Genomic DNA, 25,651 nt, shown 5'->3' with positions numbered 1-25,651 from the left:
AAAGCTACAAGAAGGCTCTAACCAAATACAGGTGACACCAATTCACTGAGAGGGCACTGGCACCTTAGCACCTATGACAAGAAAATATTGAAGGGCATGCTTCTACCACCACTCAAAAAACCCCCACAACACATGCACACAGACAAAACCCACCAAAAATACTAACAAAAAACAACCAACAAAAATAAACCACTAACCACCCAAACCCAAAGAAGTTATTTGCTTCTGTTCAAGATTTATACTTGAACTTCACAGGAGATTTACTGGACATGCCCATGGATTCCCTAGACCTCTTCCTATACCCATTCTCTTTGTGAAGGAGTCAACTTACCTACTCCAATTTTTTTTTTTGCATCAAGACAACTCTCATCATTCCAGACATTTAATTGCAGGGTAAGTTATAAACTAGAAAAACACATACCTTTATCACCATGCAGCAGATAAATTATATTCAGGCACAAAGGTGTTCACCTTATGCCAATGCACATTCAACACATCAAAATTTTTTTAATAAATTTTATTTATGCAAAGCCAATCCAAAAGTGGTGTGTAAAAGCAAAAAGCTCTTTTTACATATTAATAAAAAGGGGGGGGGTACACTTTGTTTGTGTGAAGAGTGAGGATTTGACTGTCTTATTTACAGGAACCAACTAAGTTTGTTTAAAAATATAGACATTAAGTCATTCTTACTTTCTCTAAAGCTATTTGCTGTACAGTATACAACAGCTCAAAGTGCGCAAATAACCAAGGGTATCCCACGACAATTTGACTATACAAGCTTTTTTTACCCAATTAAGAATATTCTTGCTTTGATGTAATGCTTCTGCCCAGTGCTTGTTTATTTTGTTTTATTTTGGTTTTTCTTAGGGGCTTTGTTTTATGTATACAGTAGTTGAATTATATTATTATGTCACTCCCAGTAGCTCCTTGAGAAAGAAAAGTTATATTCCTTGACCCTCCAGTTCAGCTGCTGCTATATCTGGGTCTTCGTCATTGTAAATGTTCTCTGCCTGAAGACACAAAACATTACATGACAAGTGGGAGACACAATCGTTTTTAAACAATCTTCTAAACTTCATATAGAAAAAACAGCCATCATCCCCTCCTTGAAGGGACCTTCTCCCTGCCTTTTCTTGAAGGGCAGCCAAATTTAGGAATGTGCACACAGTGGCTACATTTTGGCAGTTGCCTTCTCTATTGCAGTTGCCTTCTCACTGTTCTATTTCAACATCATAATCATTAGCTATTTAACACTAGCCTTACTATGAACATTTTATTTGGAATTATTTCAACCTCAGCCTGAACACACAAAACAAGAGGTATTAAAAAAGCAGAAGCCTGACTTGTGACACACATTTAAGTCCACTACAATTTTTTAACTTAATTTATTCCCAAATTACTTTATTCCCCATTTATAAGATAGCTGATCAGTCTCCTATAATGTAAAGTAATCTGAACTAATGGGTGAGTTAAAAGACATCTTGCTTCACAGCCAACATATGGGGGAGGGGAGAAAAAAAGGAAGTCTTGGCTAATATTGGCTATAAGTTTGCAACTGCCACATTTATTCTTAATATTAACTAGTACCTAAGACTTGGACTCAAGAATTAACTAGCAGTTGCATTTATTCAAGTTGTTTTAGTCTTGGTTTTCTTTTTAAAGTCTTGCATTGTTTGACTGGAGAGTAACAGGGGACAGTACTTTCAGTCCTTGAAGGCACAAGCTGCCCTAAGAAGAAGCAGCTTTTCAGTTTCATTTATGCAACAAGCTTCAGAGCAACTCAAGAGCTGTTGTGACACTCACCATTTGCCATATCTGCATTATGTTGTCCTCTGATACAGAACAGATAACCCAAGGCTCATTAGGATTCCAACTGAAGTCTGAAATTTTGGCAGTGTGTCCTCCATGAATAAACTGTTAAAAAACCCACAAGCTTCAGTAAGCCATTTCAACTCTAAAGAAATCTGTTAAAACCCAAGATTCTGAAGTTAAATTCATCATGCTAATGACTACACACAGAAACACTTGCTACTAGAGGTTCACAATACAGAGATAAGGAAGGTGTGTGTGAAACCACTTCCCATTCATTGCTTAAGGACAGAGATGCAGTTGCTGAGAGAGCATCTGAGACTGTATTATTATAGCAACAAATGACATCCTCAAAACGGTGCCTCTTCACAGAAGGTTGGGCTGTGAAATCCAGCCATGTTTCCTACTGATTACCTCTAAGAGCATTTCCAGAGTTACACAGGAAATGGGGAAACCTTCAGAATTGAACAGAGGAAGCCTACAGCAAGTTAGAGCAATGGATTGGAAAACAGGGAGGTGAAAAGATTTATGAACTGCTGCAGTTTTAGCAGCCCAGTGCCGGGGCATCATGCTGCCACACAACATGTCAGCGCACTGAAACCTGAACAAAAGTGTACCAGCAGCTCAGGAGGCCCATCTTCTGCATCCTCTGCAGACTGCTCTTCTCCAATTTTACTGTAAGAAAATAGTTCATACTTATTATTAATGACAATTGCATTCTATATCTGCTTAACTGAACAGTTCCTGGCCTTCGTTTCCAGTATTTGCTTTTGCTGTTGGTTTTTCTCAGTGTGAAATAACTATAAGCCTCAGGTATAAAACATCAACTGTTTAGCACTGTCAGTACTGAAATGGAATCTTAACTTGTGAAACACATGGAGGCAGAAGTCACTTATTACTAACAATTCTATTAGCAAGAAATCCTGATGGACAAGTAACATTAGATGAACTGTTCTGTTTCTATTTATACACAAAAGACCAGGCATGAGGTAGGCAAACAAGCAGGGCTAGAGAACAGCACAAATCAAATCTGCCAAATAATGCAGGCCTGCAGCCCTTTTTCTTTTGCCATCTGTTCATATATACTAACAGAAAGAAAATGCTCTTCACCTTAGATCCCATACATTAAGCCGACGATCAGTACCACTTGAAGCAAGAATTGTTTCGTTATGAGGAGACCAGTGAACCTATTGAAAGAAAACAACTTAAGAGAAGCAGCTACTGATTTCTAAAGCATAACCTGAATAACCAGCACCCTGGCCACTAATTTTCAACAACTATACGCCATAAGTAATTTTTTTCCAGCACAAAGGATATCCAATAGCTCAAATAGACTGTTTTCAAGTCTTAAGATTTCTCAAACTGAGAAGACGTTATTTCGCTGTTACAGATTTACCATATTTTATGAAATGTCTAAAAAAATCACTGTTACTTGCATCTAACTAAATAGGCGGAATTCACAAAATTAGGTTTGAACCCAAGTCCTCTCTATAGCACATCATTTTAGAGAAACCTTCTACCTGTACTGAAGGTACTTGCAAAAGCCCAGTATTTTTTTAGCAGTCAGTTGTTGACTACTTGCCTCAAAGTCAAGTGGGGAAAGCCAGAAAGAAACTATGTGCTACTGTCTGTAATTGTTAAACATAAAATAAGGAATTTTGGTTCAACGGACTTATTTGTGTTACAAGAACACAAATCTACAGGTTCTTCTCCAAGTCAGTACTCTTCTCGTTTTTTTCTACAGGTTGTGAGAAGTTTACTCACCTGAAAAATCTCATCTTTATGAGACTCAAAAGAATGGAGTTTCAACTTCAAGTTTCGAAGATCCCATAGAGCCACTGTCTGGCAGACAGAAGTAACAAGAAATTGTTTTTATTATAATGGCTTTCATCTAGAATATTTCAGAATTTAAACTATACATGAGTAAAAACCTTGTCAGCAGAACCAGTTGCCAGAATGAACTCGCTGTAAGGATTGAAGGACAGACAGTTGACCTCAGCTGTATGAGCATCTATGGAATGACTTGGCTTGGATGTGGCATTAGATCTTGTGTCCCAACTGTTGCAATGGAGGGTTTGGGGAAGGGTTAGGGGCAAGGAGGAAAGAGGGAGAGCAAATAAACATAAGTTTTTACAGGAGGTTCTTTTTCACTACACCTTAATATAAGTAGACAACATTATTACTAAATCCAACTCTGAAGCTACAGTTTTCATTCCAAAACCTTCCGTATTTTGTGTCTGTTGTACATGAGCAGCTCACACCAGTAAGCTGACATAGATATTAGTTACATCTTCTTTTCAAATGAGGTGGAAACATTAAATAGCATGTAGATTTCAGTGATTCGGCACCACTACTGTAGTTAATTGCCTAAAAGGGCTACATGAAACGATTCCAAAACTCAGATTTTTTTTTAATCCAAGTTCTCTGCACTAGGTACACCAGCAGCACACAGAAGGCACTACGTAAAAACCTCCTAACCCCAACTTACATCATAAGCTTCTGATCATCCGCTACAGATCCAAACAGAGATTCATGGAGCAGATGCCATGCCACATCTTCTACTACTGCAGAGTGCCCAGTAAAGATGGTTTTTGCATCCACAATCTTGCCTTCTTTTGGTCCAGCACTTATATCCCATAAACACACTGTCTGTAAGTAAGTTACATTCTATTGAAATGCGGACTCTGAATGTATCATCTTTCAAAAAATAATCAATCACACTCTACCTATAAGCAGAGAGAGAAACTGAAGCAGTTCTTTGTTTTTGAAAAGAAACACTTAATGTGCCATAAGTGAGAAGAGAGCTAAGTTATCAATCAGTTTTCTGTAAGTTCAAGGTCCACGGATTACTTGTAAGGTCACAAAAGTAATTTACACTTTTAAAGTTCACAAAGAAATTTATAAGCAATTAGTTCAATTAATTCTTGAGAGTCTTACTAATTTATGGTCTCCATCCAACCCAGTTTAAGGGGCTTCTACCAGCAGACAACTATAAAAACATTCCGTTCTTACTTCATCAAGAACCTTAAAAGAACGTGTTGATTACAGCCTAAAGCCAACTGACACCCTTTAGGAATATAATTACAATATGTGAGAACTTTCTCACATAACAATACACAGCTGCACTAAGCCAGATTTTTTCTAATTATCTATTACATCATAAACTAGGAGGAGTTAGGGTTCTTTAAGTGGGGGAAAAGATGAGGGTTTTACATGATCATCTGATGCACTGAGAAGATGCCCACTCAAATTTGAGTTCCATGATAAGCCATAGCCTTCCTTCTGGTGCCCTCTTAATCTAAGGTCAGGATTACACTCTCCACTTGGGTCTGAAAGACAGAAAATTCCTTCCATTAGTATCACCTTGCACATCAATCCAAAAGAATATCATTATCACCCAAGAACTTTGTTTCTGTTGCAATAACTGTATTTTATATTTGAACCTCTTCAGAGGTTCTGCTACTTCTATCAATATTCTCTTATGATATTGAGGATAACCACACAGTTAAAGTCATTGAAGATATGGGCCTTCTCATTCAGATTCCAGAATCCATCAACTATCCTCCCAATCACAGTTAAACACAAGCTTAGCCCTTGATAACAAAAGGCATTTTGATTAACTTTGAGGAGCCTGACCCACCTGGTTTTGATGGATGTTTAGTGTAGTCAAATACCAACACATCAGCAGACGGTGTTTTTGTCGCAATTATGCAGGGATTCTGCGGCATGTAACGAGCACGGTTCACTTCACCTTCATGGTTAATTTTAATCTCCATTTCAATTTTGCCAGTCACAGATCCAAAGCCACCAAACTCTACATTTGTCAGAAAATGTTAGTTTAGCACATCAATTATTTTAGACTCCTGAAGCAGCATTTCACAGCATCTTCCCCACTCCAAGAAACAGTGGTAAGCATCCTATCAAATACAAGAAAGCCTAGGAAAGACTCGCACCATGTGACACACTTCTGATATTTGGAATCCTCTTTCAGAGCTTTAGTTTCTATTTGAGGTAGATGTGTACCAGCTTTTATCACAACTGACAAAGCTGGTAGAAATTCTAGTAGGGATTGTATATCATAATGCTACCTGAGTTCTTCTGAAACAAAGTTTCCTCTTTTAGTCACAGTTAATGATCTAGAATTAATGTGGACTGGTAAGGATACGTCCATGCACTTTAGTATTTAACAGAAAGTCAGAATATCATTATGAGAACAACTAGTAATGATATTGCTAAAACAGAATCTAAGAATGCTGAATGCCCACCTCCTTTCTCACTGTCATACTGCGGAGCATCGAACTGATCATCGTTGGGAATCTGGACTCTGGCAACAACCAGGTGGTTCTGTTCATCGGACGTGTGCGTTCCCAAAACCAGCCAGTGTAGAGCGTAATCCTTTCCTTCTGGCCTGTTTAGAATAATAAATGCATGGAATAAAATGATGTGCTCAGTTCCAGAAGTTTCATAGCTATAGCATCAATAGCCCTCAAGATCCATACCTCTTCAGGGAGCTAGAAAAGAGATACTTGTGTAAGAAATCCTTCCCTTTGTCACAAAGACTTGCACAATAAAGCAAACTAGATTCTGACATGAGCAAGCCAAAGATACAACCAGCAAGGGCAGAGTGACAAAACAAGCCAGTAAACATTGTCACTGTGCCTTGAAAGGGATAGTTACGGTTTGCACAGCAGTTAAAGGTAACACCAACATCTACTTGTATCTAATTTCCCTAGCAGTCTCACAGTATTGATTTAGAAAACAACCGGTACGACTTTTCATAAAACACAAATATTGAGGGGACAAGTAGCAACCTATTTTAGTTACTTCTCTTAGAAGCTTTTACCAGTTATTTAATTTCAGACACTCATTTTTTAATACTGTACAAATCCTACTTAACTAGAATAAAATTTCTCTTCTGGTGGTTAAATGCAACATTTAATTAAAAATAACAGGCTGATGGACAGTGTCATTTATCTCTGAAAGTAAAAATCTGAGCAGTCAAACTCAAGCAATTTCTGCATTCTAGAAAGCAACAAACTAATTATGTTGCCTGAATCCAAGTATTCAGGAATCATTTGGGCAATTATAAACCACAATGTTTTAATACCACCAGGCATTACTACACCACTTCCAAGTGTAGAGGGGCAAAAATACAAAACAACACAAGAAACACGCAATGCACATGCACTTACTTGCATCAGGAACAGGTGTCCCATCATGTCAGGTGCCATACAAAGAGGCAGTCCTTGCCTTAAATGGCTTACATATTTTGACACTGGATAATTGGAAATACCAGGTTTTAAACTGAATATTAAGTCAATCTGCAAAATATGAGGCAAGCAGAAGTGTTCCTCATAAGGGCCCCACACCCTCAAATCCCCACTTCATTTTCTCCATGCCACAAATAGTTAGCTCACATATCATCATCATCTCCAAACATTCTGGTATACTAAACTAAGTGATCATCTAACCACCAACTAAAACATCACATATATAAGATGGAATTTTATAGAAGAAAGAGACCATCCTCTGGTAATTGCAAGAAGTTTACACAGAAGATATTTTAAAGCCTAGCTGCATCCAGTCTACACCACCACATTGTACCCAGTCCTTGTCCACTACCTCAGTGAAGCCCTAAGTGGTTATTGCAACAATTTAAGTTCTATCGTGGCTGGCACATGAACAGATTCTATCCCCATGTTCACGATTCTTTAAGAAATTAACCCGTGAGCCCACGATTTTCAAGGGAGGTGGAAGGATGGTAAACTTAGTATGTGTGAAGTCAACAATGAACCAGGGACAAAAGCTAGACTTGAAGAATCAGTTTTAGAATAATAGACTAGTCCAGACTTAAAAAGTATCAGAGACAGATACTATAGTTTAGACAGAATAGTAATCTGTAGCACAGGACAAAAAATGGTCTTCAAGAACAAGCTAATTTAGTAGATAGATTTCTCTGATAAGAATTAACTACATATGAGTGCTGGATCTCTTATTTAGCAATAAACTGAGAAAGATTTCTCTGTTCACACCTCACAACACCTTCTGCTAGGCTAAACTAGAGTTCTGTGTATCAGCTTGTGACTTTTTTCCTCAATGCTTCTGCATACCAAAGGGATTTTTAAAGTTGTAAATAAAATAAAGTGTTACAAGCTCACAAAGGGTAGCCTAACCCAAATTATTCTGATCTGGCCTGGATTTTACCCTCATGTTACTCAGCAGACGTGGTTAACAGAAAAGGCGCAGTGGAACAAGGAGCTGCAAAGACTCAGCTCCCGCTGAGCTCTGCGCCTCCCGGGCACTTCTCCGGCCTCTTTTCCCTTCTCTCACCTGGTCACATCAGGCAACCACTGCACCGTGAGGCTGGGCCACTCCAGGGCGTGTGTCATCACCAGGTCGTACAAGAAGGGGGTGTTTTTCTTCCAGATCTTGTACTCCTCGCTGATTACGCGCTCCTCGACCGTGTCCTCCAGCACTGCGGAAAGGGAAGGGATGAGCTGAGGCACGGAGAGGGGAGAAGGGGGGTGCCGCCCCGGCCCGGGCCACCCCAGGGCGGGGACGGGGCAGGAGCGGGGGTCCCGCAGGGCCCTCGAGGGCGGCTGGCGGCAGGAAAAGTGCAGCCGCTCCACCCCCGCGGAAGCTCCTCGGGAGGAATCCCGGAGCGCCCCAGCTCCGCCACCCCCGCGCACACGCACCCTCACACCACCGCCCGGCCGGGGACACGGACGGGGGAGGAGGGAGAGGTCTCCTACCGTCCTTGCTCGCCATGTCGGGTGAGACCCAGCGCCGCCAGGTCAGCGCAGGAGGACGCGGGCGGGAAGGGAGCTGAGGAGGCGGGCGGCGAAGGAGCGGAGGAGGCGGGAAGGGAAGGAGCAGAGCAGAGCGGGCGGGAGCTGAGGAACCCCTGCAAACGCTGTCGGGAGGCGGGAGGGAGGCGGTGGTGCCGGGGGACCGCCTCTGCCCCGCCCCGAGATCCCCGGCCCCCAGCGGGACCGCCGGGCTGGGGCGGAGCGGAGCGGCCGAGGAGGGGCCGAGGAGGGGCCGAGGAGGGGCCGAGGAGGGGCCGAGGAGGGGCCGAGGAGGGGCCGAGGAGGGGCCGGGCGGGCCGCGGGAAGGCGAAGGCGGCCCGGCCCTGCCGCGCTGTGGCCGCAAGGTGGGGCTGTGGGTAAAGCAGCGCCGCCGAGGGCACCTGTATTAGCTATGTCTTAGGTAATAAGCCCTAAATCATATTAAAAACTTAGATATTGGTCCCACTTCGCAACTAGAAATTATGGAATCATGGTATCATAGAATGGTTGGAAGAGACTTTAAAGATCAGCTTATTCCAACCCCCTCTGTCATGAGGACAGAACCTTCCACTAGAGCAGATAAGTAAATCTATAAGTAAATATGGTTCCAGAGACCACAGCTGAGCAGTTACTGCTTTTCAGCAATGGTGCTGAATGTTGCTTAATTTTCTGGGAGAAATGTAGGTTTAAACTATTTTTTAGTTGCAGTTGTGGCATGGAAGGTGCTGAACTGCATTACTGAACCCTCAGACATGCAGTATCAGTCAGCGTTACCAGGGTTTTAAATTCTGTTGCTCTCTAACAGGGTCAGTGGTGGTGTCTCATACTGTGGCGAGTGACACGTTTGAGCAGCCATGTACAAATCAAACATACAGCCTTACCCTCGTACAAATCAAACATACAGCCTTACCACCACACCTGCCCAGCCTTGCTGATCTCTCCTTTCAGCTATCACTAGAGAGAAGACCAGGTGTTCAATATAAGGCTGGATGGAACTCTGAGCAACCTGGTCTAGTGGGAGTTGTCCCTGCCCATGGCAGAGGGGTTTGGAACTACATGATCTTTAAGGTTCCTTCCGACCCAAACCATTCTATCATTCTCTGATTCTATGATTCAATTTAACTGCTTTCAATTCAGCTTAAGTGACCAGTGCTTGCCACAGGTAACAGCCTTAACCAGGGTAAATCTTTCTGGCCACTAATTACACTTTCCAGCATAATAATGGAAATAGAAGTAGTTAGGAATCAGGTTAGATTGTCCCAAATGCCCCTAAAAATTCTAAGGAACTTTCTGTCTCCAAATTGCAAGTGTTTTCTTGCCATATTGTGACTTACAGTCTTAAAATGAATTCTTGTTTCAGTATTAAACTGACCGAGATGAATCCTGTATCACTGAGGCTCATATGCCTGGAGTCCTGGAAGAGGAGGAAATCAGCTCTGTAGTGGAGCTTACTGTGCTCAGCTAGAGATAGTGGCAGGAAAGAGAGGGAAACAGCCAAATAATAGCTGGCATTAAATTTTAATTTCCCCTCTGTGAGAACACTCTTCATGGGCTGAGCCTTCTAGGGTCTGGTCTCCAGTTTTTCAAACAAGGAATCCAGTTATGGGAAATGTTTATGTGTAGGAGAATCTGAGGCTGGCAATAGCAGCCAAAGGCTGTAGCATGGGAATTGGGAAAGAAGGCTGAGGAAGGCAGCCAGCTCCTCCAACAGGAAGCTTTCCCCAACATTGCTTTTCTGGCCAGCATGTTAAAAAATAGAAATCTTTCAGTGAAGTTAAACAACTATATATTAATCTTATCCTTAACCTGCACAAATTACAATTAAACCTATGCATGGCTTACCTATTCAAAATAAGAATCCTGTTAAATTACTTGGGAGCTGTACAAGAATCAGCTCCATAGGAGTACACGACTGAGTGTGTTAACACAGACACAGGGCCTTGGTCATGCCAGATGTGGCACCAGCTTCCCTTTGGCAATGCTTACTAGTTGCTTTGGAATTTGCTGCCAAGTATGCATCTACTCCTACAAAGTGTTGAGGCCTTTCTAAAACATTTGAGAGTGAAGACAGAACCTTCTGGAGCCTGTATGTTTTTACAGAGAGTTGATCACTTAAACCTCAGATACGGGACAAAGGAAATCTCTGTCATGCTTCCTGGCTTTAAGTGACCTCTGTTAGCTCTCACTGAAGGGTGATTTTACATGGCCCCTTGAAAGATGAAGCATGTGTGAACGTTTGGATGGGATGCTGTTAGTCCTTTTGCTGTAAACAGTACTTGTAACCACAACTTACCTGGAATATGATGGAGAAAATGTGAATTAGTTTTGAAAAATGATGGATGAAATTACCCTTCAATGACGTCATGTAGGACTTAGCTAAACTATAAGTGAAGAATAACTCCCCAACCCTCCACAAATTTTTGCAGACTCTATTTAGGATCTGGAAATCGAGTTGGATTATAATAGGCTTCCAGAACTAGTACTAGCTTTGGTGAACAAAACCTGTCTTACCCAGCTGTCAAAATAGCTGGTAAGTGACCAGCACAGTTCTCTTCTCCTTGTTAACAATTACATTCGCATGCAACCACATTTTCTTTTCATTTAAATCCGCGCACCGAAAATCTTGTTATTAAGTGCTCTTCTCCTGTTGAGATTGTCATGGAAAAGATAATTTATAACACTACATCTATCAAAGACAGCACAACATCATCTCTTATGTTGGTTATTTGCAATTCATCAGCCTGGTCACATCTGTGACCACACATCTAAAACATATCCTTTCATGACCACACTCTTTAAGGAAAGCAATTATCCAAGGCTGTTGTTCATCACTTGCAGTATGTGTAAAATGTACCACAAATTAGTTTTGAAGTAAAAGAGTGACTTGAATCATAAGCTTTATTTTTGTTAAGCTATACTTCTTTCAAACCTAAGCATGAAATATTGCGTTTTCATTTCAGTAACAAACCACCACGTCCTCCATCCTCAATTGTATGTGCTGCATCATGCTTCAAACTGCCAGATATACTTATGAAGAATTATATGCACTTGTTAATTTCAGCTCGAAGACAAGTATGCTGATTTATTACTCCGCAGAGAATCAGCTGGCTTGCTGTTACTTACGTCTTTTACACATTATGCAGAGCTGATGGATGTTTGTAGCACAACTCAGCAAGTGGGTGTAGGTATTACTGTGAATGACCATCTCAGTCAGAAAACTGTATAAAGGAAATTAAGTTTGCACAAAAACTCAAAATTGCCCATTGCAAAAGTAAAGTAGCAGCCTCAACATTTATTATTCTCCAATATATCTGCTATCATTGCATAGTCTCAGTAGCCTGTTTGGAATAAAGCATCATTTTCATCAAACATAGATAAGAAAAGCACACCTCAGTTTAGTTGATGCAAACATCCACTCAGAATTTCTTGAGATATGACCATGTTTATTTTCCCCACTGCTCACCCAATATTTCTTTGTATGTACCCAGCAATTATCATCTCCCCGGTATCAATAACACCCAACCGATACCCTGCTGTCACAAAAAATCTTGAGCTGTAGCAGTGTCTTGGACTTGTTCTCTGTGACATGCAGTTTGGGAGCTGTCTAATGACAGCACATCTCTGATGGTTCACTTCTAAATAGCCGTGGCTGTGTTTTATCCTGATGTGCAACATCTGTGGGCTGCATAGCCATGTGCAAATGACATCTTTCACTTTGCAATGAACAACGTGCATTTGTAGGAATGTCAGTACTTAAGGGAAGGCATGACACACTGGGATTTTATCCAGCATTTTAGATAAATACTCCACTTGCACCTTCTAGGTGGGATTATTCCCACATTGAGGTGCTGTAGCAGGAAATCATGAGCTGGAAGTTTCGGATAACTAGCACTGTTTGCCACACTTCCAGCTAACCACTGCAGATTGCATTGAACTTCATGTTGCAAAGGAGAAGAAATCCTACAGCAGTCTTGTACATTCCTTCAATATTCGGAAATATACAGTGTTTTACCTTTGATGCTGTAAGGTACAAACTAAGCTTGTTCTCATATAACAAACCCCTCCTTCCCCTCCTGAGGTAGCATTAACACTGCACTAAGCAAAGACTAATAAATCCAACCCTGCTGAATACTTTTTTGTTGTTTGCATGGACAGGGCAATATTCCTTCAACAACTGGGCTTGCTGGGCTATTTCTGTGCTGCGTGGCATTTCTTTAGCATTTTCTATGATTTTTTAAAAATAATGCCGTATAGAATGGCCTGTAAATGATTTCAGAAATAGATATCAACATTTGCATAACTTTCTTGGCACACTTTTATTAATTTTGCACAGAGTAGAGGAACTGGTTGAATTACAGAAGGCCAGGGGAATGTGTGAGTAGTTTTTAACAGGTCATCCTATGAAACAGTGCTGCAATATGTGCTGGTTTGCATGCTATGTATTTCGAATGTGTGTTGTCATTGTATGGTCTGCTGTAGTTCAGCAGGCTCTGGCCTGGACAGGTTATTGCCCATATGAGGAGTTTGCAGACCTGTAGGGATATAAAAAGAAATGGCAGAGAGTATTTTGCTCGGCAGAAAATAATTTGGCTTTTTGATAGAAGTTGCAGATGTGCAAATCTGTACAACAAACAATTTATTTTCGTAGAAGTACAAACACTTAAATGAGTGCCAACAGGGAGATTTTCAATAAAATGGAAGGAGACATCGGACTTCTGAAGCTTCCAGGATTTAGCTCAATGGAGCTTCTCATTGCTTGTTGCCCTGGCCTCCCTCCTTGTGATCTTGGAGGAACTTGGGGAGCAGGAATTTGATAGTTCCAAGCCTGTGTCTGGGTCACAGGAATCAGAGGAAACTGTAATCCAGAAGCTGCTGTTTTCAGTTATATGGAAAGGAGTCGAGGCAAACTGCTGCTCTCAATGATGTGCTGAAGCATCATGAAGCACAGGAAAGCCTAAGCCTTCTGTGCCAAAGAAGGTGAAAGGGAGTTGTTTATTATAATCCATTTCCTCTTCAACTTCCACTCTAGGGCTTAAAAGCCTCTTCAAGAATTCAATGAAGGAAAATGATCTCTGCCCTTGCCTTCTAATCTCCAGGAATGTCTCTCCCCACCTGAACTGCCTGGTCTTCTTTTTCCAGAGACTTCTCTGAGAGGTCACCATATGGTTTCCTTTTTTGTTCTTCACTCTTAACTCTTTTGAGAGTTGAAGCAATTAATAACGGCATTATCTTCAAGGTTCTGGATATCTCAGAGGTGAATCCACTGAGACAGGAACCATGCCAAGCTGCTTCAGCTCACTGATCACTTCCTGTGGTAATGAAGATTTTTGTTTGTGCTGTTTGATTTACTCAGTCGTTAGGGCAGAACGACTCATGTGTAGTCTTTGGAAGCTCTAGACATCTTGATTTTTATACGTTGTCTTTTATACGTTGTCTTCTTTCCAAAGGTTTTAAATACTGAGAACCACAGTCCTGCAGAATGTGTATTACTGGATATATGCTACATCAGACGTCTGTGCAGCTTTTTACTTTGGGAGGCAGAGGCTGGGGCCAGAGGAACTGTGGGTTCACAGCATGTTACAGATGTCATGTAAGGAAAGAAAGAGCAGGCAGATAGAGGATCTGCTGAGAACAGGTTGGTGCCTGTTTACATTTCTGCAGACAGTTCTAAAACTGTCTAAAACCCAAGCATCTTACCGTACCCAAAAAATAAACTTTTCTGCTCTTTCTGCTAATTACTCCAACAGTATCTGCAGCTAAAGTGGCATAGCCATGTGTTTAGAAATAGGAGAAAAAAAGATAGTGGCACTGCCCTGACAAGTCAGTACTGTACTTGAACATACCTTGCAATTAGCAGTCTGTCTGATATCCCTCAGGGGCCATTTCAATACTATTAATGCCATTTTGCAATATGTTTCAGAGTGTGTTTTAATGAACAGTTTAAACCAATCTAAGACCATAAAAATGTTAAAAGGAGTAGACCTGGTCTCCCCTCTTGCTCGCCACTCTCTGTCCCTGCCTTGCCCAGCCCTAACAACCACAAGGTCAGTGAGGAGCTGAGTCAGATCCCCAGTCTAGATGATTTATTTTTTTTTAGTAGAGTTGTTTTTCAGCCTCCGAGGATCAAGCTGAGCATACTCATTGCATGTCTTCCTGGTCTTAAACCTGTGCCAAGGGGAGCACATGGCCATTGGCAAGAGCAGAGATGGCTCCACTGAGGTTCTGGTTTCAGATTAGTTTGCACCAATCGTGAGACTGCACCACAGGCCATGGCAAGTCAATGTTTGCACTCTGCTGCTGGTTCACTGCTGCATCTGGAGCATTCCCTGAACAGCCAGCTAGTAGTATTGTCTCTCTGCCACTTGTGTGTCTCCCGCAGATGAAGAATCTGAGAAAGAAGGTTGAAAACTCCATTCACATGCTTTCATTTACTGGCATGGGAGGAAAGCTTTAAAATTTCTACTTAGTTACTGGTATAAGCAGGATATATAATTAGGACTTTAGGGGGAGACACCTGAGGTAAATATGAGTACAGGAACTCCCAGTGTCATGGGACACCATTAAGACCTTATTTGACATGCATTTAAAATATTCTTCAAAGAGTTTTTTTAAAGGAAAAGATTTTAACAAAATTGTTCCTTTGCTGAGAGGCAGCACAACTGGATCAAATTAAATAAAACCTGAATTTTAAAAGCATCTTGTGATTTGAGATACTGCAGAGAGCCTCTTTAAAAGGTATCCAAGACAAAGCATCCATCAACTGAGGAAATCCCTAACACTAGGGGCTTTAGAAAAATCTAAGCGTTCATATTTGAACTATTTCTCCATACAGCTGGAAATCTAATGTAAACAGCGCCAAAGCAACTTGGCCAAAGTAATTTAGGGAATCAGAACTGATGACTGCTAATACAAGCTCAGGTTTCTAGCCAAATGCCCAGAATGTTAACGTTTGGCTTTACTGTTTTGTGTTTTTCCTTGATTCTCCGCTGTGAGGTGCAGTGGGGGAACAGTAGAGCGCTGACGACTTTTAACATAACACTGCTGCCCTGGTTCTTAAGAAGGACCTGTTTTTTGCTGAAGCTTAGGGATGGGATACAAGTACAAACCACATGATACCATATGAGAAGTCATTTTTGGGTCTCTCTCGTTTAAGGGCCCATTGCAGATGGGAGGTTAAGGAGGGTGTGAATAACCCTGTTTCTTTTTTGGAGGAGTGACACAGTGGCAGATGTTGGATGCTAGAATGGCTCTGTTATTAGTTGTGTGTTACTGTTACATCTGCATACCACAGCCATAGGTCAGCACCCCATTCTGCCAGCACTCTGCGCTGTAGGAAGATGCCAGTTACTGACCTGGAGATTTGTCTTACTCTTAGATTTTGAGAACAAGATAGTTGGATGCAGGAAGACGGGACTGTGCAAGATGATAATTATTGATGAGCAAAATAACCAGTTCTCATGGTTGCAACCTCCCTGGCAGCAGAGAAAATAGAGAATTTGAATCTGAAATTTGAATTTGAAAGAGACACAAAGTGGCTTTGTGAATGCTTATGGGAGAGCTGTGCCTAGAAGAAACAAGTAAGTAGGAAAAAAAAAAAGGATAGATAACTTTTCAGATAATTTTTTTTTTTTTAATTAGCTACCTCCCAAAAGAGTTACTTCAGAACCCTGATTGTAAGTCTTCTGGGGCTAACATCAACATTTCAGTTTGGACCAGGAGTGAGCTTTTGAAGCAAGCCTTCTGATTGTCTCCACTTGGAGCACATTGGTTTACAATGCAGACTGGTCACCGAGCGCATGAACTGGATCCTTCTTGAGTGAAACTAAATCAGAAATATGTTCCATCTGCTAGTGAAGGGGGTAGATGTACAGAACCAGATAAAAGATAATCTAAAATAATTACCACTCCCACAAATATATTTAGCATGGAGTCAAAGTCCTCAAAACCAACTGTTTTACTTTACAGATCCACTCCTATTGCATGGTATTACTTGCTAGTGGTAGACATAAATTAACCTGTTAATTTGATTTTTTTTGCTGAAAGGAATACAGCTTTTGGGTAGACTTTCAAGTGCTCTTTGCTTCTATTTCTTAAACATGTTCATATCCAATTATCTGTAATGCTTCAGTGGCATTTGCTCAGGTAGCATTATAGACTTTGCTTAGTATTTGCAGTGAAATTGCACATATTTCAGGACAAAGTTTCTGGATCCACAGTAAGCATCTTGTAAGCTAAAATGATGTATTGAAGGTAAATCTCAAATGCCTACTCAGCATTTTGGCAGTGGGACACATGGAAGCACGCAGTTAAAGACAGTGAAGGTCAGAAATTCTGTCTCAGGGGATTTTGAATTGAAATGTGAGAGTTTTAAAAAATATGCTACAGGTTTGAACTGAACATTTGGAAACACTTTTCCTTCTTTCCCATGTGTGGCCATGGAGTCATTCATCAGTCTGTCCGCCGCACTTACTTGGCTCCGCAATGGAAATATCTAGGGGCAGTATACTGTTGATCTTGTGTGTGTTTTATTAAGGCCTAGCACGCTCTCAGATCCCACAGAAGAGTTCAGAAGAGAAATATTCTGTTATCATGGGGAACACAAAGAGCTGAGCTGGTGGACTGAAATGTGGAAACATTCCGCTGTCTCCACACACTCAGGGAAAGGGAAGGGAGGAATTTACCACGAGTTGTTAAAGGGTAATGTAGCACACTCTGACAATCAACCACAAGGAAAAAGAGGGCCCCAGAGAGGTGAAACTTCGTTCTTCCCTCAGACTTTTCCTTGGACTGGTACAGCTACCCACAGCCTTTCCTGTAGTGCTGTGTCTTAAGGCTTATAAATGTAGGAGATGGTAGGTGGTCAGAGAGGGTGGTCACAGAATAATCCCAGTTTCATTGGGACTGAACTCCCACAAGAATTAAGGGCAATAAATTTCACCACCTTTCACCACAAATCCCAGGCACATTTATTCAACAAAGCTTTTGTAATACAATACAAATAAGTAGCAATGTGGGCATTTAGTAGCAAGGAAAAACAAAAAAGTAATGCCACAATTAAAAGCACAGAACCCTCCTCTTAAGAAAGGATAAAAGAATACTAAACACCGTTTCACAGGATTCACACCACACTTGTAATTCATTCTTAGAAGGACTTAAAAATGTGCCATGAAGACAATAAAGCTATTTTAATATAAGAGAATACTCAAAATACATTATATTTAAGTAGTATTTTTCTAAGTAACTGATAATGGCATGTGTGTGTTGTTCACATAACAGTACAAAATTAAGTCTGTGTAAAGACCTTTTCTGAGTGGGGTAGGGCAGCATGTAATAATATGCCGTGATGCCTGGTTTTTTTTCAGACATCAGCTTGTCCCTCTTTTTTTTTTTCTGGGATAACAGCAGCTTGCAGGAAGCCTGAAGTAGTGCCATAGTACATACTGTCTCAGAGGAAAGTGAGCAATCATCTGCTGATACTGAAATCTTGCAAGTGCTGGGCAGTGAGCTGATTTGGGAGTTGGTGCCATACAAGAAGGTGCAATACTATTCAGGATTCTCATTTCTTTGCGTTTATAATGCAGCAGGACCTTGGTAATGCCTACTAAGTGATCTTTCTGCACAAGGCACAGACTTCCAGTGGGTCTTTCTCCAGTCTCCTGCTAACAGGATCATGTTCAATCACTTCAGAAATTCTTGCTAGCAGAGGGAATTTGTGTTAAAAGAGAAGGAAAAACAAACTTCTTTTTGGCACAGGTGTTGCTGTTGAGCTAAAAGAAAAGAAGACTCCTTACAAAAATTAGCGAGTAAACTGTACAGCAACTGACGTGTCGTTGATTGCATAGAGTAATGCTGAAATACTCATAAGGGTTACAGCATTCTGCAAACTGTTTTTGTCATGGGAAAGTGAAGGCTAGAAGCACTCAGAGTATATCTGCGCTGGCAGCTGGGTGAAGCCATATCTAACTAAGCTTTACTCCAGAAAATTCTGTGGAGTTCTGTGGAAGTGGGAAATTGGCTACATTTCTAGATATTTTTTAAAGATAGGAAATATCTGGGTATGTGCATGTGTGCGCATTGCCTTCCACCAAAATTTTCCTTTTCTCCCCAGAAAGAAGCAGAAATGAAAAGAATAAGCAAAGGAACATGGAAAAAACACATTTCATAGCTAAAAGATGCTGTTTCTTGTGATGTCCTGAGTTACAGTTTGTTTGCTGAAGGATGAACTGTGAAATAATTTCTGTGCCATTTTGCTATACACAGCTGTATGATATCATCTGAACTGACCACACCAATTCAGGATATTGATTTGCAAGGGATTAACAGAGTTACCAGAGCCAACTCTTACTCTGTATAAGCAATCATGCCATACATTTCTACCCAAATTCATCAGATTTCACTTTCAAAACCATTAACTATGTTTGACTTGCTATTTATATTGGGAAACCTCCATTTGCCCACAATTACCCAAATTTGAAATATCTGAATGAAATGTTGTGAAAACAGAATCAGAATTTCTGGACCATTCAGCTCAAGACAACAGCAAACCTGTTAAGTAAGTCTATGGCAAAGTATTACACAACAGGAGATACACGGTCCTTGTAGGTTGTTAGTACAATGAAAGACCTTTGGCAGGCAGAACGTTATTTTAATTTACAATCTCCTAAGTAAGCTGATTCTACCCATTCACACTCTCATGCCCCCATACTTTCAAGCACTAAGACACATGCACGCCTGATCAATTTTGCCAGGATCACCTCTATGTCATATGGACGGCAACAGCAAATAGCTTTCAGGTCCTCACTACATCTCTTGGGTTCCTCTTCATTAGAGATGATAAATTTTGTTTGGACAGGTTTTTATACTCTCTAGGCATCAACAGTTATTATGGGTCAATATTTTTGCCTCACAACCTTGTTTATTTTATCCTCCGTAAATCGTCAACAAGATTGCAGCCTGTTCTGTTTGTTTCTTCATTTCACATATCTTCATGGCTATGGTCTCTCTCAATGCTGAGATAACAGGAAGAGGAATGGCTCTTCCACTGTGCTACAGCTTTGCTGCTTTGCTCCATTGTTTCTACTGGTGCTTTTGTGTGCACATTTCCATCCAGACCAATTCTAACGTTTCTGCTACACAGCCACTGAAATTGCAAAAAAAGTTTCTCTGCCATTTGCTGTAAAGAAACTCGCAGTACATATGAGCATACTAGACTGAGGATCCAGGGCTATGGCCCCAGAAAACTTGGCACTGCATGCCAGAGTTACTCTCCAGTGCATTACCTCAAGGGCCATCATTTGAGCGTAACTAATTATCACTCTGCAATTAAGTCAACTGAAGGTTTTTTCACATGCCTGGATACTTGCCTTTGACCCGAGGCTACTACTCCTGCTTTCTAACCAGTGTTTCTCTCAGTATCCCAAAGAACAAGGTGAGTGAATGTCTCTCAGCTTATAAAAAGATACAAAGCTTATATGAAGAAGTATTACTTTTTATTGGCAAAACTGAAAAAAAAAAAACAAGCCTCCCAAAAAGAAGCATTCAAACTCAGAATTCTTTCAGCAGGTCACTCAGGGTACAAAAACACTTTAATGATGAATAATGTAAGCCTTGCAAATACATATTCCAAACTGTTTCTTCTTGCTGGATATAATCAGGGGTGCAGATGTTAGGTCAGCTGCAGAATAAAATGAAACCTTTCATACCAAGTTCTCCACTTTTAGTGTACATGAAGAAATTTTGATAATGACACTTTAAAATCTATACTTCATTTTTTTCTCCTAACATTAAGCACACTAGATTTTGACACTTTTTCCGTTATTATAGGTTATTCATCATTTCAAACTGACACTCATTGTCTCTGAAAATAAAGAGTACTCAGTTCAAATTCCAACAAATTTTAGTCACAAGACAGAAATCGCTAATATGAAAGAGATCTACCTCTGAAACATAGCCTGATGGAAAATATTTTGTCATCTGGAATATGTTTTTTTATCCTGGCTTGGAGCTCTGTTCTCAACAAATGCATCTAGCCAAGTAATGAAGGACTGTGGAGCCAAAGGGAGTAGTTTTTCTTTTATGACTCTTACAAAGGTTTGGTTTATTTGATTAGGTTTATTTAAGTGGCTTACAAACAGTTAGTAATCACTAAAGTTACACAGCACTTATAAAATGTTTGTGCAGTAACTAACTTGGTGACCAGCTGCAGAGTTTAACTCTGCATTTATTCCCTTCTGTTTTGCAAAATTGTAGAGTAGGTCTTAGATACACATTCAACAATACACATGCAACAATATAAATTGTTATTGACCAGCTCTTTGTTATTGTCCTTTTGCCAGAGCTGAACACAACCACATTTTCCATGTCCTCCTCTATGGAATCAGTAAAGCAAAATGGTCCTTCATCCAGTTTGCTGTGAAATCTAGTAGTTTAGTAACAGAACCCAAATTACTGTGAGAGGCAGTTGATGCTGAGCTTCTAGATTTCATATGATATTGGCTTAGAGTCACATAGACATTACTTGTAAGAGGTTTGGAAAACATAACTGGGTCTGGGCAGTGAGGAGAGTAAGGACTGGCAGCCTCTTAAATCACTGCAACTGTTTCTGAAATGAAAAAGCACACAAGCCTTGGAATTCTAATCTGCCATCGCAGTAATTACTGTACCACAGCTTTTTGTCATCCTTTACAAAACCCCCTGGAAGTGCTGATAAGAGTGTTCAGAATAGATATGCTGCTCACTTACATCTGTTCCAGAAGTATGGCCATTAGTCACTCAGGAGATAGTTTAGGGAGAGGTTTGGCTTTTCTTCCATATCGAAAAGGATTAACTGTTTGATATTTGCCTTGAAATGCAGCTTTCAAAATGTTGAGTCAGAAGGTCTGCACAGAGAATGCAAAGCTGGAAGTTTACTGATTCCAAAATTTAACAGGTGCTAATTTTTTGTCCCATAAATTGTCAGTTGTTCTCAATGAGAGATAAAAGAATGTGTAAGTAAGCCCTAGGATTTAATAAATTGTAATTGATACCGTGTTAGGTCCATGAAACACCTTCACAGAACTGTAGCTAAGAGCAAAAACAATCACCACAAAAAGGCACTAGACCAAAGAAATTTTGAGGTTCAGTGAAAAAATGAGGTGCTCTATTTCCCATTCAGCACTATATATGCACAGCATAAAAGCCACAGAAAACTGAGGAGGAAAACTCTGAAAAGACTAGCAGTTATCTTCCACTGTATTTTTAGCATGGGAACATAGCCAGACAGCATCACTCAGCAGCCTCCCAGAGTGTTCTTTCCTTCAGCCAGACAATCTGAAAACCCAAGGAATGACTTTGCACTTGTGCTTGAGTGCAAGCTGCAGGAGGTGTTCCACCCTTGCTTAGCAGAGTCAGTGGTACTAAAAGCTCTATTTGTCAACAGCTTTGTATTGCTCTCAGTATCGTGCCAGTTATCCTTGCTCCTGAGGTTTCTGCTGGCAGCACTGTCCATGCTAAAGCTGCTAACAACACTGCAGCTGAATCACTGTGAGCAAAATTCTTCACAGTGCACCAAACTCAGGCTGACTCAAAATAGCAGTGATGCACTGTAATCAAAAAGTGTCTGCAAGCAGAAGAGCTCTCATTAAAGCTGGCCGAAAGCTTCTCAGGTGTGAACAGCTCTGCTTCTTGTATCTAGCTGGGGTAGAGAGTAATTTCTCTTTTTAATACAGTAGCTTTGTCTAGAAGGCTGCAGCTATTTGTAATATTCACAAGTACACACCATTGAGGCTGGAAATGTGAAAAAATACTTAGTGGGGAATTTTTAGTGGTGCTATAGTCACAGCATCCACAGTATTCACCTTTCCTTTGCCAGCTGTGGGACCATCTGTGGTCACAGGGCTCATGGCATCTCCACTCTAAAGGCAAAGACATAATATAACCTAAGTAGATACACTGAAGCCAGCTTGAGGCTGGCTAGGGACACCATAAGAAGGGATATATGTAGGTCACTACAGGCTGCAAAGTTCATTTAAGAATCCAGGTAAACATTTGTGGCTGGCCATACTGAGATGCTGAAAGATCTTTCTCCAAATCATCTGCCCAGAAATTCACTCCAGACTGTCCCTGCAAGCTGCAGTCACATCCCGATTGCAGTACGGACACATACTCTATTTTATTCAGTACTTTTAGTGGTCAAGCTCTCTACATGTTCATCAAGGGTAACTGGATATCAAAAACTATTTGGTAAGGTGGATTTTACATCCTCTCCCTGGGGGACCTACTGACACAGGATTATTCTCAAATGATGTGTGGAAAAAGACTGCCTTTTTCTGCATTAGTATATTCAACTTTGCTGGTGAGTAATAAAACATTAACAAAACATTCCTATTTCTGTAGTAGTTGTTGTGCACACATAGAGTTCCTCTGAAGAACTAGCCGGCAGATTTTCACCCTATTTTACTCCAGATTTGTTTGCAGCTTCCCCAGGTGGAAGGAGGTAATTCACTGTTACTTCTCAAACTGCTCCTGAAAACTTTTCCATTTCTTTTAGAACACCTTGATATGACTTCCTTCATATTCTCCCTCTTGGCAGACCCTGACTGAAGGTCTGTGTCTCTTCTGTTGGTAATTCAGGTTCTTCTTTGCTGCAGGCCCTGTCCCAGCTTTTCTGTCTGTGCAATTTACTAAATGCAACATTTACTACCCAATTAAGACATTTGCCTGCTCCCTTACACCTGCCAACAGTAATATTTACTTGCTATGTGAGCTTCAGGAGCTTGCTTGAAAGCTGAGACATTACTGGGTCTGAGCAGGCAGGTATTTTGGAGGAGAGCTGCAGGCTCTGACCTCACTTCAGATCCCCGCAGCCTTCTGTACCTTCCAGAGAAAGACTCCATGCTTCCATCCTCATCCTGTGCCAGCCAGAGCCAAATTGGCACTCCTGCTCTGCAGCAATTAACCGAAGTGGCATCTCTCATGATGCTGCCAGTGAGAGAGCACAAGGATGTTAAGTGCCTGCAGTTTATGCTCTGCCTTGTATGTGAGTGTGTTGGGGGGCAAGAATGCCAAAGATCTGGCTGGATCCTAACAAAACTCTGCTCCAGCAGGTGCTGGAAACCCATAGATAAGGAGCTGAACCACCTCTGAGCCTGCTCTGGGAGGAACCCCAGTCATCACTCAGGAGAGCATCCAGCACCACCTCATACTAAAAAATGGATTAAATACCTTGTATGCTGCAGTATGTGATTTTAGCCATATGTGTAAACAGGCATAATCTGTTCTTTTTCACTGGCCATAAATATTTGTAATCTACACACCTGCTGAATTTTTTTTACTTTGCATTACTTTCCAGAGTATTGAAGTGATTTTTATATTGAAATTATCTAAAGGCTAATGATAAACAAAAAGTTGCAAAATGATACTGACATTAATTTCCACCTTGCCACCAACTGTCATTCTCTGGGGTCTCAAGTGGAAACAACTTCGCCTTCCTCTGAAAACCCTCTCACTGCCCTTGACAGAAGGCAATTTTACTTAATGAAGACACACGTACTTCAGTATAAAGGTATCAAGTGAATTTTTCATGAGCTCCTTTGTCTCCAAAGCATTCCAGCTGCTTCATCTCACTGTAAAATTGTAAATGAAAATTAAAGTTTTTTGTGGAAGTGCAGCTGTTGCTTTGAAAAGCATCTGTTTGCCAACTAATACTGGAAGGCAGTAACACCCTCAGCTTCTGCTGTGAAGCAGCAGAAGTAAAAGACCAACAGAACTGGGCAAACAGACACCCTGGAGAGAAATGAGCATAACTGATAACATCAGCACTGTGAGGAAATCAATATTCAGATATTTTTAGGTGCCTCATTTTCTGCAATTAATGTCTTGAGCAGTATTTAAAAAAACGAAGCAGCTGAGCTTTTCCCCCCTCTATATTCCCCTTTCTTTAACATAGAACTGTTCTTTACTGTGAGGAACTTCATTACAGACCAGCCCTGTCATTAGTGCAGTATGTTGGTATTTACTCACAAGGAAACCAATGTAGTCAGCACAGCTATACATAAGTCTGCATTTCGTCTAATTTCAGAGCTAAGATCCACATACACTGATTCAATTACAGAGTAGAGTTTGCTGCAGCAACTGTGGCCCTTATTCTTACCTCACTGGCTACATGGTTATTTAAATTTGCACAGATGTGCAGAAGTGTTGCAAAAGATGATTTTTTTTCCCTTGCTGATATTTTAGTATTGCGGAAGTACGAGTAAGCTGTATTTAGGCATATGGTTAAAAAACCACCATACCCTTAGAAGTCAGACCAGACTGTATATAAGCTGCTTGCTGAACCTACTACAGCACTCTAGAGGTTTGTGAGAGCAGACACATTGCAAACTTTTGGCCTTTATTTCACCAACTATATCCTGCGACCTTGTGGGGAGAGTTCTGGTTTAAAAGATGAGTTACCATGATTTATACTTTCACCTCTTCTTATTGTTAAAAGAGTTTTCTCATAATCATTTAATCATAAAGAAAGTGCAGCTCTGTGCCTATGCATATTTTTACAGAGTTAGGCCACATTTACCACATAGCAGATAATCTGGTACATTCCATCACTATTTAGCAAATATAGCTGAATATTAAGGAATTTATTTTTACCTTTCTCTTTTCAGCCTTTGTGCATATAACAGGACAGAAATAATGTTGTGTAGGCTTCTTGCTTGTGACATTTCCTAATTTTGAGGCACTTTATTTCTTAGTCTCAATATTTATTTTTGTGTAAGATGTGTTATCCAGAACAGCTCTAGTACAATGGCATCTATCCTCAGATATAATTTTCAGTTATCAAACCAAAGTAACATTTAAAAAGTGATCATAATCTTAAAGGCTCAAACATAAAGATAAGAAAATATATAATCATAAAAAAAATCACTCTCTTCAGTGCAGAAGTAGATTTTGATTACTCCTAATTAATTCTGGTTCTGCTGAGATTGGTATCTGGTTTAATATAGCTGCCTTGCCAACTGGATGTAATTTCATCCTCCTGAGCATAAAGATTTTTCTCAATTTTAATTTAACTGATAACATAC

General features: G+C 40.6%; 1 protein-coding gene across 1 annotated transcript; it reads right to left on the bottom strand.

The window, feature by feature from the left end:
* Nucleotides 1-368: 368 nt before the first annotated feature.
* On the bottom strand, nucleotides 369-8,761 carry RBBP7 (RB binding protein 7, chromatin remodeling factor). Its single transcript, XM_027738273.2, has 12 exons — nucleotides 8,562-8,761; nucleotides 8,140-8,284; nucleotides 6,075-6,217; nucleotides 5,450-5,623; nucleotides 5,023-5,138; nucleotides 4,298-4,458; nucleotides 3,741-3,867; nucleotides 3,574-3,651; nucleotides 2,920-2,996; nucleotides 2,427-2,484; nucleotides 1,804-1,914; nucleotides 369-1,010 (listed from the first exon to the last, which is right to left on the bottom strand). The coding sequence occupies exons 1-12, from the start codon at nucleotides 8,575-8,577 to the stop codon at nucleotides 942-944; spliced, it is 1,275 nt and encodes a 424-aa protein (XP_027594074.1). The 5' UTR covers nucleotides 8,578-8,761; the 3' UTR covers nucleotides 369-941.
* Between the last annotated feature and the right edge of the window lie 16,890 nt (nucleotides 8,762-25,651).

This window comes from Pipra filicauda, unplaced genomic scaffold (genome assembly GCF_003945595.2).
Source record: "Pipra filicauda isolate LSUMZ 115617 unplaced genomic scaffold, ASM394559v2 scaffold12_size5214236_pilon, whole genome shotgun sequence".
Taxonomy (NCBI): Eukaryota; Metazoa; Chordata; class Aves; order Passeriformes; family Pipridae; genus Pipra; species Pipra filicauda.
The sequence above is the reverse complement of the archived record's forward strand: the minus strand, read 5'-3'. Positions and strand labels throughout refer to the sequence as shown.